The sequence below is a fragment of the Phyllobates terribilis genome, unplaced genomic scaffold (genome assembly GCF_046119375.1).
Source record: "Phyllobates terribilis strain yellow unplaced genomic scaffold, ASM4611937v1 Scaffold_2__4_contigs__length_985480577, whole genome shotgun sequence".
Classification (NCBI taxonomy): Eukaryota; Metazoa; Chordata; class Amphibia; order Anura; family Dendrobatidae; genus Phyllobates; species Phyllobates terribilis.
In genome coordinates, this window is record NW_027362762.1 from 668,028,065 (window position 1) to 668,048,082 (window position 20,018).

Here is a 20,018-nt window from a genome sequence, read left to right on the forward strand (position 1 = left end):
GTATGCATGGTACCCCTCAATCCTGGTATGTATGGCATCCCTCATCCCCAATCCTGATATGCATGGCACCCCTCATCCCCAATCCTGGTATGCATGGCACCCCTCATGCCCAATCCTGGTATGCATGGTCCCCTCATCCCCTAATCCTGGTATGCATGGTACCCCTCAATCCTGGTATGCATGGCCCCCTCACCCCTCAATCCTGGTATGTATGGTACCCCTCATCCTCCAATCCTGGTATGTGTGGCCCCCTCACCCCCCAATCCTGGTATGTGTGGCCTCCTCACCCCCCAATCCTGGTGTGTGTGGGCCCCTCACCACCTAATCCTTGTATGTGTTGCCCTCTCACACCCCCAATCCTGGTGTGTGTGGCCCCCTCACCCACCAATCCTGATATGTGTGGCCCCCTCACCCCCCAATCCTGGTATGTGTGGCCCCCTCACAGCCAAATCCTGGTATGTGTGGCCACCTCACCCCCCAATCCTGGTATGCATGGCACCCCTCATCCCCAATCCTGGTATGCATGGCACCCCTCATCCCCAATCCTGGTATGCATGGTACCCCTCATCCCCCAATCCTGGTATGCATGGTACCCCTCATCCCCCAATCCTGGTATGTATGGTACCCCTCATCCCCCAATCCTGGTATGCATGGTACCCCTCATCCCCCTATCCTGGTATGCATGGTACCCCTCAATCCTCGTATGCATGGTCCCCTCATCCCCAATCCTGGTATGCATGGCACCCCTCATCCCCAATCCTGGTATGCATGGTCCCCTCATCCCCCAATCCTGGTATGCATGGTACCCCTCATCTCCCAATCTTGGTATGTATGGTACCCCTCAATCCTGGTATGTATGGTACCCCTCATCTTCCAATCCTGGTATGTATGGCACCCTCTATCCTCAATCCTGGTTTGCATGGCACCCCTCATCCCCAATCCTGGTATGCATGGCACCCCTCATCCCCAATCCTGATATGCATGGCACCCCTCATCCACAATCCTGGTATGCATGGCACCCCTCATCCCCAATCCTGGTATGCATGGTCCCCTCACCCCCCAATCCTGGTATTCATGGAACCCCTCATCCCCCTATCCTGGTATGCATGGTACCCCTCAATCTTGGTATGTATGGCACCCCTCATCCCCAATCCTGATATGCATGGCACCCCTCATCCCCAATCCTGGTATGAATGGCACCCCTCATCCCCAATCCTGGTATGCATGGTCCTATCATCCCCCAATCCTGGTATGTGTGGCCTCCTCACCCCCCAATCCTGGTATGTGTGGCCTCCTCATCCCCCAATCCTGGTATGGGTGGCCCCCTCACCACCTAATCCTCGTATGTGTTGCCCTCTCACCCCCCAATCCTGGTGTGTGTGTGGCCCCCTCACCCACCAATCCTGGTATGTGTGGCCCCCTCACCCCCCAATCCTGGTATGTGTGGCCCACTCACAGCCCAATCCTGGTATGTGTGGCCACCTCACCCCCCAATCCTGGTATGCATGGCACCCCTCATCCCCAATCCTGGTATGCATGGCACCCCTCATCCCTAATCCTGGTATGCATGGTACCCCTCATACCCCAATCCTGGAATGCATGGTACCCCTCATCCCCCAATCCTGGTATGTATGGTACCCCTCATCCCCCAATCCTGGTATGTGTGGCCCCCTCACCCCCCAATCCTGGTATGTGTGGCCCCCTCACCACCTAATCCTCGTATGTGTTGCCCTCTCACCCCCCAATCCTGTTGTGTGTGTGGCCCCCTCACCCACCAATCCTGGTATGTGTGGCCCTCTCACCCCCCAATCCTGGTATGTGTGGCCCCCTCACAGCCCAATCCTGGTATGTGTGGCCACCTCACCCCCCAATCCTGGCATGCATGGCACCCCTCATCCCCAATCCTGGTATGCATGGCACCCCTCATCCCCAATCCTGGTATGCATGGTACCCCTCATACCCCAATCCTGGTATGCATGGTACCCCTCATCCCCCAATCCTGGTATGTATGGTACCCCTCATCCCCCAATCCTGGTATGCATGGTACCCCTCAATCCTGGTATGTATGGCACCCCTCATCCCCAATCCTTGTATGCATGGCACCCCTCATCCCCAATCCTGGTATGCATGGTCCCCTCATCCCCCAATCCTGGTATGCATGGTACCCCTCAATCCTGGTATGTATGGCACCCCTCATCCCCAATCCTGATATGCATAGCACCTCTCATCCCCAATCCTGGTATGCATGGCCCCCTCATCCCACAATCCCGGTATGTGTTGCCCCCTCATCCCCCAATCCTGGTATGTGTGGCCCCCTCATCCCCCAATCCTGGTATGTGTGGCCCCCGTGTCCATACCGCGCTGTCTGGCACCATTTTGCTGAAGACACACTGCAAATGTGTCTTCAGTAAAATGGCGCCGAATAGCGCTATGTGCATGCGCCGATTCTGACGACGCATTCATCTCACGGCTATCGGCCCGAAGACACAGCACGGTGTCCCGGATAGGTGAGTTGTTAGGGGCCCGGAGATCACAGTATGCGTTCAGTGCTTACGCATACCGCGATCTCCGGGGCCACAATCCTCATCCTAAACTCCTCGTTTAGGATGTGGTTGCGTTCCTCTCTGGGGTCTAGACTGCGGAGGCGCGTCGCACTTGGGCAGTCTATAGAGGCTTCAGACAGAGGGACGCTTGTACGATTATATTATAGATGATCAGTCACCCATTGATGTTGATAGTGAATGCCATTTGACACCCTATCAGTTTCCCCCCCCCCAATAACAGCTTGGGGGACTCCAGAAGTTAGAGTACTTTCCCCTGACTGGAAAACCAATTTTAGCTTTAGACTGTAGTTTATGGTAGTCTGTAATCTGCAAACCTGTATGATTAGTGGGGACCCGGCGTCTGTGAGGCCCACTGATTCTGAGAATGTGCTGCGTCTCCTTCTCTGCATAGAGACACCCCCATGACACCCTCTATGAGGTGTCTCATTCTTTTTCAGGATTGATGGGGTTCACATAGGTTGAATTCATACCAACCATAATAATTATAGTGTTTTTGTTTTGCCTGGACCAGCACCCCTCCCATTTGGCCCAGGCATTTTTAATTAGCAGGAGACTGCAAGAGGGGTTCTGCCTATTTTTGCTCTCAGTTTACAGTCTAAGAACATGTGGAAGGTGAGTTTTTTGGCTTCTTTCACTTTGTGTTCGTGCTGTGTGGCGGCCATTGTTGCTGTGGTACTGTGCCTGTGGTCTGGTGTGGCCTGGAGCTGTGGGGGCTTTGCCTTGCAATATAGGTGCTGTGGAGCACCAGGTTGCTCTCCCTGCTGGTGCGCTATCTTTTCAGTGGCGGTCAGAGCATGGCTCCTCATGCTCTGACCACCACCACTGAAGAATTTTAGGGTCCCACCCGGATTGCCAACTTGACTTCTTATTATATCTGGACAGATAATCAAAAAATCACAGACAGACAATATTTTTTATGGACACATTGGAAGACCATAAGAAATCATTATGATCATAAGTGATACATGTCTTCAGCCCATAATTCTGATATGAAGACATCAGCTGCATTCACTGTAAAATGATGATAATTACAGTCAAAATAATCCTTCCGCTAAAAAAAAAAATCACGGACGCCTTTAATTTTTTTTATGGACAGTCCTGGAATTTCTGGACTCTTGGCAACCCTGGGACCCACTGAGAGGTTCTCATGGACGTGGCAATGATGATTTTTGGATTGCGGTCCATGGCTTGCTTCTACATTTGTAACATTATAGTGTATGCTAGCTATTTACTCTTACTTTAGAAGATGTAAAAACCTCTTTATTATATCATGAAGATGTTAATCAGGAGAATTGAATGAAAACAGAGGTATCAATAGGAAAAAGACTCAAAGGATAATATGCATTCAGAGAATCAATGTCAACTTAGGAATCTTAAGATGCTTTATGGAAAACGGCTGTCTTCTCATTTGCTTTTCATCTAGATCTTCACAAACCCTCTTGTAGATAACAAGCTAGCCCCTGGACTGATTGACAAGCATTAAGTGTGAAGGACACATAGGAGGATTGTATCAGGTCAGGGCTTAGACTAAAAGTTAATCAGAGCTTTAAACTAAAGAAGTAAATTCCTGAAATCCTGACAAGCCACATAAAAACTTCATAAACATGATGTATAAATGGTCCTTGCTTGCCACTAATCGTATATACAGTATAAAAGAGTATAAAACCAGTTTACTATAGATATCAGGAAAAACCAATCACATTGATCACGAACATAATACCAGTCCAGTTGTTCCATATTTGACATGTGAACATATAATAGTATTAATGTGCTGAGATGTACAGAAACAAAGGCAAGTGGAGTTTGCCAGTTTAAGAGTGTGTGCCCACGTAGAGTTTTACAAGCGTATTTGATGCGGAATTTCCGCAGCGTAAACGCTTGTGAAACGCTTGTTAATCCGCACCCCATGGTCCCCAATGAGAATCCGCAAGTTCTATGACCATGCTGCGGATTTTTCCGCAGCGTTTTTGATGTGCACAAAAATCCGCAGCATGTCAATTAATTTTTCGTTTCCGCATGCGGAATTGCCTTGTCAATGCAATAAAAAACGCAAGGCAATTCCGCATGTCGAAAACGCGCGATAAACGCTTGCAGAATTCCGCATGCGTTTTTCCGGGAAAGGACATGCGGAAATGAAGCGCAAATTTTCTGCTTCATTTCCGCAACGTGGGCACATAGCCTTAGTGCCAAAATTTGGATTTATTCTCAAATTACATAGGTTGAAAAAAGACCTAGGTCAATGAAGTTCAACCTTTCTCCACCAATTTTACATTTTTGTCTCTAAATTAACTATATCTATGGAATGAGCAGAACAATAAATTGTACAAATTACGAGTTAAATGTCCTAAGATGTTTCATTACATAGCCCTCTTGTCCACCACAGCCAACAACCATCGTCAAATCACAATTCTATCAGAATATTAGAACAAAGGTTATACAACTATGGAAACGGCTGCAATCTATGACTAATTCAGCTTCCTTTTTCTCTTCTTTTGGAACACTACGCAGACGTCAGTATCACAGTCACCAGACTGGGATCGGCTCTTTTGGAACATTGATATATTTGCTATTTACGTGATGATATTATAGTAAATGAGGCAGAGAGTGGAATTTGGACAGTCTGTATCATCAGTATTCATCTGTCTGGAATTTATTCTTACTCCCAGAATTTAATGATGCTATGAAAGTGAAAATAGCCAATTTATATAATAAAGGAGATGAAGTGGATGGAAATAATGATAAAAAGAGAAAATATATTCTGACAATATGTAATAACACAAGAAAATAATCTGACACACAGTAATTGATCGGCATCACTAGGAGGAGACATAAACCTTATAATGGTATTTAAGCAATTTGGCTTTGTGGGTTTTATCGTGTACCTGTCATTATAGATGACTGTTCAGGACAAATCGTTGTGTGACATGAGGAATAACACTATTTCTGGTCATTATATGTCCTGTATTCAGCATGTTTCATCAGTTTTCCCTCGGCAGGCTTGATTTCCAATCTTCAGTTGTCTCTGAGCTAGTGAATAGACCCTATCTGCTTTCATGTATTTCATAAAAATTGAACATATATACCCTTAAAAACAATATTTATTAAATTCCTATTCCTATGAGAAAGCTTAATGGTCAAACTTACTGGCTAAAAAAAACATATATATGCTTAACATAAATATTGTTTTTAAGGGTATATATCTTCACTTTTTCGAGTATTCCCTTATTTATCTACTACTTTCAGAACTTATGTCTCATATATTCAAGAGACATGAGAGATTCCTGATCTTCATTTAAAAGGAGGTGTCTTGTCCCCTTTCAGAAAATCTTTGTCCTTGGCTACACTTTACTCAGCCTCCCTGAATCCAGCAGTAAGTCTTTGGCGCTGATCCCGGTGTCCGGTATTGACTGTGGCCCTGACGTCATGTCAGTGAACTCATTAGCTCTGCCTAGGTAGATGGAACACCTCATCAGCACCACTGAGGTAACTGATTAGCTGCCCCTCGCTGTCAACGTGATGTCAGCACCATTGCCAATAGAGAACATCGCCTGTCGAAGTATGTTGTGCAGCCCGCGTTGGACCGGGAGACTCCGGTTTTCACCTTCCTGTATTCTGCTGTATTCATGTCTTTCAGATGCGAATACAGTTGAGCTATTCGGCACTGGGACAGGGGGAGAGCAGAGGAGCTCATAGTCCCTGCCCTGATGCAGCAGCGTGATGAGGTCATCACGCTGTGGCCTCATCACACTGCTGCCGGTGCTGCAGTGCAGATGTGATGATGATGCGGCAGGAGACAGTAATCGCTCCAGGAGGAGCTGAAGAATAAACATACTATTATAGAAGGGAATGGTGTTAGTTTTAATTTTACTATGAGTGTACCTTTACTATGAGTGCAACGGGATGGGGGGGGGGGGTAGTGAACTGTGAAGGGGGCAACAACTCCCAGTATCTCCTTACCATTGTTAAGGACCTATTGGGATAAATAAATAATAATAATAATTGGAAGTTGCAAGTATACAAGGTACAACTCTATATGGGGCTGACCTGAAACTGCAATTGATCACTGTACAAAGCTTGGTGATGTATTCATGTATTGACGTTGGTTCTGGCGCTTAATTCATGTACTGACGGTGGTCCTGGCACTGCATTCATGTACTTACGGTGGTTCTGATGCTGCATTCATGTACTGACGGTGGTTATGGCTTTGCATTCATGTTCTAACTGTGGTTCTGGTGCTGAATTCATGTGCTGACAGTGGTTCTGGCACTGCATTCATGTACTTACAGTGGTTCTGATGCTGCATTCATGTACTGACGGTGGTTATGGCTTTGCATTCATGTTCTAACTGTGGTTCTGGTGCTGAATTCATGTGCTGACAGTGGTTCTGGTACTGCATTCATGTACTGACGGTGGTTCTGATTGTGTAGCAACCCATAATGTACTTCATGTTAAAGCTGAAAAATCCTCAAAACTTACTTTTGAGGTTATGAAGTGAAGTTGCTTGAGTTTTTGCTCCAAAAACTCAGTGTAAGCTTGGGTTTATTCTTACTGACTTTTTTGGGAGCAGAAACTCTCAAAATCCTTCTCAATACTCAACACTTGTTTCTGATGATGTATTACTGTACTGACTGATTCTGGTAATGTAGTCATGTATTGTAAGTATCCTTTTACATTTTTTTGGGACCTTTGATTTGGGTCAGTATGACAGTGTGGACCAAAAAATGTTGTGCACCTCTGCTATAGAGCTTCTTCTACTCATTCTATCTTCTACCCTTAAATAAGTAATTTCTCTTAATGGGTTTCTATTTTGGTTAATTTGACAGAGAATGACGGTACTTATGAATTACAGAATAAACTTGTTACACTCATTGACTAGGTATCTGCTTACAGACAGAGGAGAACTTTCTCAGACCTCCCCCCACATTTAACAATTTTCTTCTTTGGGTTATGTAAATGTCTGAGCAGCAATAAGACACAAGAACACTCAATACCTATTGTCCGCACTTACACAAAAGGTCCTGATAGAGGCATTGCCGTCATGAAGTCTCGTATTTTCATACATAAATTACAGCACAAAAAGTCCCTTAAATATGACAGTTATTGTAGAAATGTGACCGTCCATAGTAACGCTGTATTGTCATGGGCAGCTGTGTCTGTGGGAATTTTCGGCAGGCAGCTTGCACAGACCCCAGCAAGCCGTATACAGAATGACTTTTTACCCAGTAACCTTTCACCTAGTTCATTACATGGCTCTAGTCACTACAAAAGTCTGTTTGTGGTCCTTGGCAAATTTCACTTCATTACCCTAGATACCTTTCACCCTGTTACCTACGACCCTACCTAGACTATTTATGTTCCGGTAAAATAAAATATTCCAAACATGCCTCATAGGACTTTTGTAAAGAATACTTGTATATAGATTTATATATGAACTTTTCCAGATAATATTTTTATTTTATTTTTTTCCTTTCATTTTTTTTTAAATGTTTTAAAATTTATTTTTATTTATTTTTTTTATATCAGAATCCTACTAAAACATTTAAAACCTGTATGACCTAACAATGCAAAAGGGGCTTCCTATATAATACGCTTAATATATGGATTGCTTATCTATCTGTTATCTATCTATATATCTATGTATGGATTGCTTATCTGTGATTATTCTTCACCATAAAATTTGACTGTATATTTGCGGAAGATAGAATAACGCTGATGTAACACTTGTAAGATCTTTCAGAATTAGCATTGTTTTCTTATATGTTTACACTTATTGGTTGTATCTTTTATACATTTTTTTTCTATTGTTTATTATGTTTTGTGTATTCTTGACTGGTTCATTTGTAAGTAATACCAAAGTTATTGCCTTGGGTAAAAGTTGACTGTGTCTTTGCCCTGAACCCAGTAGTCTCACTTAGTGATGTACGGGACACATGATCATCATGAATGAATGAGTAAGGAGGATGTCCGCCGGGTAAATAAATACTGAATGGTGTTTGGAGTTGGAACACTAAAATGTGCATCTGTGGCAGAGTTGGCATAATTAATATGTAAACAGGAAAAAAAGATTTTACAATGTTATTCTATTAGGAGGATTAATATAATATATTGCTGAGTCTACCAAGATCACATGATTCAATGGAGGCACAATCAATAGATATAATAGCCATTTATTATTATTTTACTTGCTTATATAGCGCCATCATATTCCACAGCACTTTACAGACATCATCATCTCTGTCCCCATTGGGGCTCACAATCTAAATTCCCTATTGGAGTGTGGGAGGAAACCGGAGATCCCAGAGGAAACCCACACAAACACAGGGAGAACATACAAACAGCTTGCAGATGTTGTTCTTGGTGGGATTTGAACCTAGGACCACCGAACCACCCTGCTGCCTTATTATTTTGACATATTCAAGTATGCCATTAGTAAGAAGCTGCACATTATTACTTGCTGATTCAGTAGTGGTTGATAGAGATGGGAGAGTTGATTCGCAGGACTCAGGTCCAGGTCAGTAATCCCCTGGGCAGGAGACTTGCAAATCTTCTTTCCTCCCAGCTCTTCTTTCCATTAGTCAGGTCTGATGTCATGATGGCGACATCATCAATGCGTTGTGACGCACACACAACATCGTGCCAGATTGGCTAATCAAAGGTAGAGCCTGAATGTCGGAAGGTAAGGGGATTGATGTTCCTCCTGTCCAGTGGTGACAGACTGGTGACCTGGCCGATGGACCTGAATCCTGTGCATTGATTCTTCTATCTCCAGTGCTAGATCATAATAAGTAAGCAAATAGTGCGAGGGGTACAACTCAGCCGTTATTGAATGTGGGTGGTGAAATGCATTTCCAAAACCTGTTCAAACCATTGCTAGAGTAAGGTTGGCTCAGTAAAAGAGTTTTTTTAGGATTTAAAAAAAAAAAACATGGATATTTTCTTCCAAAAACAGATCCACACTTGTCCATTCACTTCAATGGAAATACGGTAACTCACAACACCAGACACAACCCATGGAGAGGTGTAGAACTGTTTTTGGAAGAAAGCAGACATGTTGTACTGATTGTACTGTTGTGCTTTTAGAGTAGTTGGTCATGTTCTAATATACATCTAATATAGCATAAACAATTGAGTGTTATAATTGAAAGTCCCAAACCTCATTGCTTACCCCACTTCTTAATTAACTCTGCACCCATAGAAATCAGGATAGTGATGGTCACTTGATTTTCTTTGTCACTTGAAAGTGGCATAAGCTGAGGGACAGGGGGAAGCTTTGATTACCACCATCTTGATTGCTATGAATACAGTCCTATCCATGTCTTATTCTCCAAGGGCAGATGAGGGTTAGCAAAGAAGACTTGAGATAAACAATAAAGAGCTTAGGTTTAGAAATGAGAGGATTTAGAAATTCCTCCCATGAAACATAATTGTTTATGGCATATTAATATTTTGATATTTTGACCAGACAGTGGACTAGCACTTTAACTTTTCTTAAAAGGAATCTGTCATCAGGTTTTTCCCATCTAATCTGAGAGCAGCATAATGTACGAACAGAGAGCCTGATTCCAGTGATGTGTCACTTGCTGGGCTGCTTGCTCTAGTTCTGATAAAATCCTAGTGTTATCAGCAGGAGATTATCACTATAGGACTAGTAAACCTGCTGCCATATAGTCCTCCATATTCATGAGCTCTGTATAATCACTTCCCCACCACTGATTTGCTGCCTATGCACAGTTTACACAGAAAGCTGCCAATAAGTGGAGTGGGGGTTATACAGAGCTCAGCATTCAAAGAATTGGTAGATCTGCTGTAGATTTACCATTGATTTTTTTTATTAAAGCTGCAACAAGCAGCCCAGTAAGTGACACATCTCTGAATCTGTGTGTCTGTCGCTACATCATGATGCTCTCAGATAGGGTAGCAAAACCCTGCAGACAGATTCCCTTTAAGGATCGTTGGAGGCAGGATTGATCAGCAGTGCTATGTGATTGCCAATAATAATGTCTATTTTAGGGTATAAAACTGGAAATATCTATGGCTGCTCTGTACAAAGTTTCAAAATAACGGTAAGCTTCTTCTTCTAGGGCCAGTTGCAGTGTTGTCGCTGTGATTCTCGAGAGCCCTTCACAGCAGTGAGCCATCGGATCATTAATGTGGTCTCACCAATTGGTCATCTTCGGTGGTGGCAATCTGAAAATGGTATGTTCTAAAGACACACTAGTATAGTGTACAAAATATCAGTTCTATGGTCGACGATCAGTCAGTCCAAATAAATCCCTAATGTTGACTCCAACAATGGATCAACTATTTCTCAATTAAGCATTTTTTATTATTATTTTTTTTCTTATAAAAATATGTAAATAAAATGAAATCCTCTTTTTTGATGTCTTACAACATCAGAATGTTTACTACACCACAGAATATTTTAGGAGGTAAGCATATAGATCTTGAGACACCAGTTCACCAGATGTGAGTAAATGTACTTATTCATACAGACCTTATTAGTAATGCACATACTTGGATTTCAGGGTAATACTGTTCTATCCTATGCATCAATGGCTTATCCACAGATGAAAAATTCAGGTCCAACCTCTGGAATCCTCAGCCATTGGGTAGATGGAGGTCTGGTGATGCCTGTTCATAATCAGGGCCAGTCTCCATGCAGTTCAATGAAAAATTCATTAGCTCACTACTGATTAGTAGCTTTCCGCCTATGCACAGTGTACACAGAAAGCTGCCAATCAGGGATGTGGTCGAGTAATATAGAGCCAAGAGAACTGGTAGATCTGCAGTGGATACTACTGTAATTTTATAAATACTACAACAAGCAGCCTAGTAAGTGATACATCTCTGGAATCAGTGTCTCTGTCCCTATATTATACTGCTCTCAGAGGGGTTATCAAAAGCCTGGTGACAGATTCTCTTAACATGGGTTCTTTATGAAGACAACCACTATCCATTTGCTGTAATGGGTCATATGGATATAGAACAGGAGGGTTTTTTGGGTTGTAAACCTTCCCCATGATCTAAGGCATAGAGTGATTTTCACTTGGATCACTATTTCATTAGGATGAAAACTCTTTGCTGGCTAAACAGTTAAAACAGCGTAAAAAAGTCTATAAACTGGTAATCCGCAGAGCTCGCCTGTCTCTCATAGGTGTGATTTGCCTTATTCTCTACACAGGAGTTGATGCCGTTTCTCTGCAATTTGACTTGAACAGGAAGTTTCAGCTCACGGATGTCACTTTGGATTTTAGGGTAAGTCCCACTGGTAGACGCGGAAGAAATGTTTTGACAGTCAGAGTCCGGCATGATGACTATCTCCTCTAGATTGCTACCTTTATTTAACAGTATATATGTTTAGTACATGTGAAAATAAATGCCCTGTGCTTCCTAAAGGGGTTAATGACGCTCGACCAATTAGAAACTCAAATTTATTGTAAAATTAATATCGTACAATCGTTGCCGTTTTCTGTGGCACATAGGAACAAGTAGAAAACGAACAGCGCTTGAAATATGGTCCTGGTCCAAGGAAATGCCAGCACGGCTGCCATGAGTTGTGCAGTATTCCCCTATTAATTCTCTCTCGGTGCTTGTCGTTCTCTTTAACCTCCTGCCCTCCTTTCATTTGATCCTTACAGAGCCCCCGGCCAGCTGGCATGCTGATCGAGCGTTCTTCTGACTCTGGGAAGACTTGGCAGGTGTATCAGTATTTGGCCTTTAACTGCGCTGCCTTATTCCCTCACATAAGACAAGGTCGACCCCAAAACCTTGAGGAAGTACGGTGTCAAGAACTCCAGGGGAACCCGAGACATGGGGGCAAGGTAAACTGAAGGCAGCATCTGTTTTCTTGTGATGAACATGGCAGTATCATGATAAAAGATTTGTACAATTATATTGGTGCTTATTCTATAGTTTGTGAAGTGAGAGATTCCTATGGAATTCTGCAAAAATAGAATATACACTGGTGAATATTATCTATAGTGGGAGATGATTAATGTCACCACATCATCTTCAATATTGCGATGAAGAGTATCCAGTGGAGATCAATAAAAGTGTATGGTAGAAGTAGCTTGGAAATGCAACTTTAGCTGCCTAAATATGGGAAAAAGCTAAATAAATCACTGTTCTTCAAAGGTATAGGTCACATTTATGTTTCCTGGTCTAAATTCTGCGAAGCACATGAAGTATTACCTCCATTGTAAATGGCTGGATATGGAGCAGAACTTAGAAGAAATATCAGAAGAAATCAAAATTGGGAACTACTGTATGACCCTGATTCAGAAAGACCGGCGTTGTTCAGGATGTGTGTTGAAGTGACACTCTCCTGATTGAGAGGTTGAAAATTGTCATTTGCCTACCATGCGCCTCGCCACAAATCTTACTTCACTCACAGACTGGAGTAAGATTTCTGGCGAATTAGATGATTTGAGTTGTCATGTCCCCATTCCACCCTTGTTTCACCCCAGCTCATTTTAGGCACGACTGGGCAAAACTTGTGTGAAAATACCAAGTTACAAAATTTTGACTCAACTCTGGGCAAAAATTTTGCGACCTTTCAAACCATTTGATGGTAGAATTCTGATGTTATTGCTTTGATGAATCAGAGCCTAAATAGAAATACTAGAATTTAGGAAATAGATTTGCCAGACCCTTGTCCAGCAGCAACATTGGTAATCCCTGACGGCCAGATTAAGGAGTGGATGTCAGTCACCTGACTTGAACCCCACCAATCTTTGGTGGTATTTGAAGAAGGTGGTTACAGCACGCAAATCAAAGCGTATTAGTGAACTGGAGACTAATGACCTTGAGGAATCAACTACGATTTTTCAGGAACGCTGGCAACAGTTGATGTCTGGTCCACATTTGCAGCAGGTCATAACAGCCAGAGGGTCCTCTACTAAGTGCTAAAGACGCTTGCTGAGAAGGGGTTGAATAATTCTGAGACTGCAGTAGTCGGTAAAAGTTGCATTTTGTGATGATTTTGGAGAAATCACTTAGTTGTGTTGAGCTGCTTAAATTGTTCTTGTTTGAGTGGTTTATTGCAAACAGCTGAACATTTGTACATTTTACTAATAAATCTAATTTGCATAGGGGCTGCAGCTGTATGCACTATCATCACTGTATGTGTGATCACTAGCAGTATGGGTGCTCAGAACCCCACTCATCCTGGAAATAGGGTGCCCCCTGTATGAATGAAGCAGTACATGTTCACTACTGCTCCAGCTATGGGTAGCACTAGGAAAAGACTGAGAGCAATAGGCATAAAAGGTCATAAGCCTTTTAGAAAGCACCATACCTTTTAATAAAAGGTCCTCTTATCCCTTTCATGTCCTGCACATAAATCTTAAACAGGCCAGTGTTTGCTTTAATTTGATTTCCTGAGTATTCCATTCTTTTCATATAAACATTCTGTATGGGCCTTTTAATTAAGTGCTCATTTTCATGGCCTTTACTAAGGGGGCGTGGCTTATAGGATAATTATGCAGTGACACGCCCCCATATAATCCTGTGAGCCACACCCCCTTAGTAAAGACCTTCAAAATAAGTGCTAAATAAAAAGTCCTGTATCTTTAGAACTGTAAGGCGGATTTAAGAAAAACACAAACAAGAAATACTCAGGGGAGCAGCGAGCTTAAAATAAGATCAAAACTGGTCACTTTTTACCTAGTGACAGATCCTTTTTAAGGAGTGCTCTTGAGGGCTGTTTTGGGTCCATTTTGTTATGTCATAACACACTGTGTGCCTTGTGCAATTTTAATACTTTTTTTTTTACGTCCGGTTTCATACATGAGTCCCACAGCAAGGTGGTTAAAGAGAATCTATCAGCAGGTTTTTGCTATGTAATCTGAAGACAGCAGGAGATAGAGGCTGAAACATAGATTTCAGGGATGTGTCAGTTATCAGGCTGTGTGCTGTTATTTAATGGCAATGAAGGTTTTATCATCTGGTGATTATGAATGCCCTGACTAGCTGGCCACACCCCCTCCTGTGATAAGCAGCTCACTGTCTATAGCTATGTACACTAAGAGCCTGGTGTGGGCGAAGTTAGCTTTCTCAGCTCTGTTGCATCCTACATCTAAAAACTTTGATTGTGTCACAACCGCTGCACCCAATAAACTAAGTGATACATCGCTGGAGTCAGGGTCTCTTTTCCAACATCATGATACTCTCAGATGAGGTAGGAAAAATCTGCTCCCTTTAAAGAAACCTATTGTAACATTATTTATTAAAGCCTTACTATCAGTTGATGTTTCTCATTTACTTTACAGATACAATTTAGCCCTATGGCAATGGCTTTCTCTGCTCCTGTCTCTAAAAGTCAGCAAATCCATGGTAAGGCTACATGCTATGTTTCTATTACATAATATTATATCATATTATACTACTACATGTTTTCACTGATCCTAATCATTGCTGGTAAATGACTGTGGTTGTATGATCAAATCAGATTATAGGTTGCAATTTAGAATAGAGTTCAGTGGTGGAGCAATGGGAGGATACAGTTTTTACCATTCCCCAGTGTTTGGAAAACTTGCAGACACTCGTGCCAAATAAGTGAACAGTGGCCGCCATGTAACAGTATGATGACATATCTAAGTAATTGTAAAATATCCCAATATAGAAATGAATCTGTTCTTTATGGTCATGATGCCATCACACATGGTGACACTACAAGCACATTGATTGACCCATGAACCAGGAGTATTTTACTCTGCCTGCAATTTATATGAACAATGATTATTTGGTCCTGTCTATTTTTGCAGAACTTGGACAGTTCACCAACCTGAGACTCAATTTCACTCAGTTGACACACTTGCCACCGCAGAGATATCGCGAGCCCAGCGCTTTCTATGCAGTCAATGAGATGCGGGTGCACGGCAGTTGCTTTTGTTATGGCCACGCTGACCGCTGCGTATCGGACAATGAGCTAGAAAGAGATCCATTCGGTGACATCCAGGTGAATATCATGTTTATAGAATGTATATGTAATTATTGCAATACATACAGTAAAATGACCTCCATCAAACATTAATGGGTCCAGACGTGCTAAATTATCTGGTATTCTGGATGACTGGATTATAGAACAGTATAATACATCTCTTTGTATGGTTAAAGATTCTTGAAAAGCACACAATATTTCTGCTCTATGTATCTTTTTTGTAATCGGTATAATTTTTTTTATGTAAAAATCGTATGTTTGTACATGTACATTGATGTAAAGAATGTGGACTTAGGGTATACGACTGTGATCGACCTTGGAGCTCCGCAGTCTACAGTCACACTTCAGACTTTCATCACAAGCCGGTACAACGCCTTTAAGTAGCGTGCAAGAAAAGTGTGAAGGGTGACTTAATATGGGGTGTACTGTGTAAGGGGGAAGACCGGGGTGTAAGTGCTTTCAGAGCAAGGGATCTGGAACTGCCGGGGCCGTACCTCTTGTTGCAGGGGGAAGACAGACTGCAAGCAGAGGAGTCATGTGACAGCGAAGTCATGTTGAGAGAGAGAGCTGGGAGGTCAGGTGACAGAGGGAATCCTGGTGTGACTAGAGGGAGGAAGAGACAAGTACGTTTTGCGCGGGAAAGCGGAGCTGGATCCGGCTCAGCAGAGCCGTGTGAGAGGGTCCAGGCTCCTGGCTCCAAGACTGGGAGCAAGAGCCGAGTGCAGTGGACTGGAGGAGTCAAGCCGACTAGAGAAGAGACGCAGGGTCGGTGGAGCCGGGCACGTGAGGTGCCGTGTTATGGACTAGGGGCTCAGCGGGTAAAACCGGAGACCCCCCGCTGCCGCCAGAAGACAGAGCATTGTTTGGGCAGTGATGCCTGAAAAATCAACACCGGCCTCAGCGTGCATGTGCCTTGTGAGGAGCGAGAGTCAGCTAAGTGAAAAAAACTGTTGATTATAACCGATTCGACTCTGCTACATCCAGTTAAACTGTGAACTGTCAGTGATAGACTTTTACCTGCTTTTCCCTTGTCTTTCCCCCATATTTTCCCCTGATACTCCCTGCGTGGAGATTTACCCTGTTATTATAAACTTCCCCTGTTTATTAACCCCATATTGGCTTCTCTGTGTTTCTGTGTCGCTGCATCTAAAGTGCCCGTGTTACATACTGCACCTGGCTAGGGGGGGGGGGGGGGGGGGGGGGGGGGGCTACTTCAAAATTTTATCTGGGGCACATAAAACTTTAGTAACACCACTGTACATATGGGTTGTCATGGTGAAATATAGGGAATTTTCAGACTTTTGATAAAGATTATTTATCCTTGGGACATCAGGCACCGCTACTGATCAGGTGTTAACAGCTCCGGCGGGGGCTTGATGTAAACATTGAATGGAGCCCAACACAACAGCGCCATACACTGTGTAGTGGCCACTCTCAGGTACTGCAGCTCAGCTCCTATTGAAGTGACTAGGTATCAAGTCATTTATTGGTTCTCCTCTGTGATAAAAGAAGGGACTCCAGAGGTTCAATACACAACTGCTGGTTTCCATAGAAGACAATGACCACCCTCTGTCCTGAACATAAAACAGATGAGCAGCCAAAACAGCTACTACAAACCCAAAGCTGCCTGCGCAGACACTATACCGCTGTACACAGAGTCTCTAGGGCCCATATTAGCTGTACACTGCTTTATGGTTCCTCTGTGAAGCAATATAATCTACCATTATGCCTTTTATACCAGGACATGCAGTGTAAAAGGCTACCTTGTGTTCAAAGATTGTGTTAATACTTAAGAGTTATTTCCATTATAGTAAGTTATCCCTTATCCAAAGGATAAAATAGGACGATCGCTGGGGGTCCGACTCTGAGAATGAGGTTCTGGAACTCGATGAAAGGACTCAGCCTCCGCTCCGTGCATTGTCAATCAGACTGCTGGACATACTGGAGTGGTTTACCCCTCAAATAGACTATAAAGGGAGCAGAATGTAACCTACGCTCCCCGCACCATTCAAGACAGGACTCGGCAGAGTCTGGAAAAACCAGTTCTAGAGCCTTGTCCTTGGAAACACTGTCCCAGTCACCATCAGCGATCAGCACGTTTTCTCCCATATGCTGGATAGGGGATTACTTACTATCTCTAATTCTGTTACTATATACACAAGTCAAATATTGGAGGCACACAATGGGCCCCTATCAGCTTACGGGTGCCATATTGTGGATTCAGATATAATAGTTGTTTTTACAATTATTAGGAATGCACAATGTCTATGGTTTGCTATTAGGTGTACCAGAGGACCGGACCACTAATAACTCTCCTAGTAACGTACCATAAGTCATGATTTATTCAATTATTTGTCATTCCTGTAGGTACATGGTACATGTGCGTGCCAACATTACACGGCCGGAGTAAACTGTGAGCGCTGTGCTGACCTCTACAATGACCTGCCCTGGAGGCCAGCCGAGGAAAACAACCCAAATGTGTGCGAACGTAAGTGTCCATGACACCGGTGAGAGGTCACCCCGATGGCGATAACCTACAGCCATCACATAGCTTATTTTTCATCTCACATCCATACTTTTACTGCAGTTTTTCTTTTGCTCGTTTCCACCAATTATTGTAATGATTGAATGATTGTCATTCTTCAGATGTGGATCCTGTAAATCTTCCTGCACTGATTGGTGACATTGGTCAATCATCTCCGATCTTTCCTTTCTGTTGCTATGTATGCACTATAGCATGGAGTATGCCATTCATATTATCTTGGCATTCCTGGTTTTGTTAATACTTCGTGCTCAGTGTTTGCTCTAAATTGTTTTATAGGGGTAAAAATAGCGGAATTGTTCACATAGCTGTAAGGAACATTCGGAGCCTCGGCTGACAACTGCTGGAGTATATAGCTCTATTCTTACACTTCTTATCAGCACCCTACAAGTGCTCATCGACCTCTACAGGGAATCTGGCAGCAAGATCCACCCTGTTTTATATGGGCATGTAGGTCAGGGAAGGATAAAAACTTTGGCACTACGTTGGTCCATGATTTTCACAATATGCAAATGACATTTTAAGTGCTTCATCACAGCCAGAGCACTTAACGAAAACCTGCCTCCGGAGGTTATTTCCAGCCTTAGCACTTCCTTCCATATAAGTGATAGCTCAATGTATCTGTGATGTCAGGCGCCGATCACGAAATCTAGTGCCACCCGGCCATGCTGTATACCTAGATGTGTCGAGCCTCCTGCTTGTTCTTCCTACATATCTGGGTGGCACATGCATAGTGCAACCCTGAAGCTAGTGCCTTTGGCTGGGCACCTTGGTGCACAGAAGCAAGAAAAGTGCTGATCTACGCAGGCACTGGGTTTCACAGACGCATTCAGCTGTGGATGAAAATAACCTCAGTTAAGTGCTTATGGGCGTGAAAAAGACACCAATGCAACACCAATTAGGACTTCTGCTATGGGGCCCCCTTATTTATATGTACACCCCTGGTCATCAGATTGTCATCACGGGCAGGATTACAATGAAAAATAATGAAAAATAACATATAGATAACATGGGATAATACTCAAGAGGTGATGATCACTGCTCAGAGCATTGCAAGAAAACGCTCCCATAGAAATCAATGAGACGTCTCCAAACTGCATAATCCTATGGTTATTGCGACTGCTGTAAAGTATAATATCTGAATGATGGCGACAGCAGATCAGGGAAGATTATTATTATTACTTATTTATATAGCACCATTTATTTCATGGTGTGGTACATGAGAAGGGGTTATATACAGAAAGATGGCCGCTCTTATGTTAATGTACAAAAGACAGAATGCAGAAAAATCTACAAACAGAAAATAATAACAAGTAATTGATTAACCAATATGAATGGGGAGAGTATTCTAATTAGTAATAAATGAAGGTGATACATTCCCTGTAAATAGTCACCTTGTCTCAATGTATACAGGCAAGTGAATGACATGTTGTACACAGTCTGCTACAGCCACCTAGTGGTATGCTTTGAAAACTGCAGTGTGATATAGGTATGTGAGGGTGTCGTACTGTCAGCAGCTGGAATTAGATGGTTCTTTGTAATGTGGAGCAGCCATTTACTCTGCCAGGCAATTTTCCTTTATTAATAATGACTTTTTCTTGCCCAATTGCAGGCTGTAACTGCAACAACCACTCCGACAAATGCCACTTTGATGCTGCAGTGTATGAAGCCAGCGGCAGAGTGAGTGGAGGCGTGTGTGAGGATTGTGCTGATGGCACTGCCGGGAGGAACTGCGAGAGGTGCAGAGCTGACTATTATAGGAATCCAAATAAGGATATGAGCCACAGGGACGCCTGCATCTGTGAGTCCCTTATCTATACACCTTTGCTGAATTTGATCAGGGCGACCTGCCTAGTGCAGAACATACATGAGATTTGGGTGAAAATAATGGGTAATTCCTCTGGACAATAAATGTGCCGGACTTCTACTCGGACCTCGGATGGTCCATTATTATATAAACCTGCTTTCATTT

At 43.1% G+C, this 20,018-nt stretch overlaps 1 protein-coding gene across 3 annotated transcripts in view; it reads left to right on the top strand.

The window, feature by feature from the left end:
- The window catches only part of LAMB3 (laminin subunit beta 3), a 95,277-nt gene that overhangs the window by 35,712 nt on the left and 39,547 nt on the right, over nt 1–20,018 (top strand). For all 3 annotated transcript variants that reach the window (XM_073666856.1, XM_073666855.1, XM_073666857.1), the window contains 7 exons: nt 10,646–10,760; nt 11,746–11,819; nt 12,203–12,385; nt 14,834–14,897; nt 15,329–15,522; nt 17,872–17,992; nt 19,659–19,847. In XM_073666856.1, the coding sequence (XP_073522957.1) occupies nt 10,646–10,760; nt 11,746–11,819; nt 12,203–12,385; nt 14,834–14,897; nt 15,329–15,522; nt 17,872–17,992; nt 19,659–19,847 (940 nt within the window). The remainder of the gene's footprint in view (nt 1–10,645; nt 10,761–11,745; nt 11,820–12,202; nt 12,386–14,833; nt 14,898–15,328; nt 15,523–17,871; nt 17,993–19,658; nt 19,848–20,018) is intronic.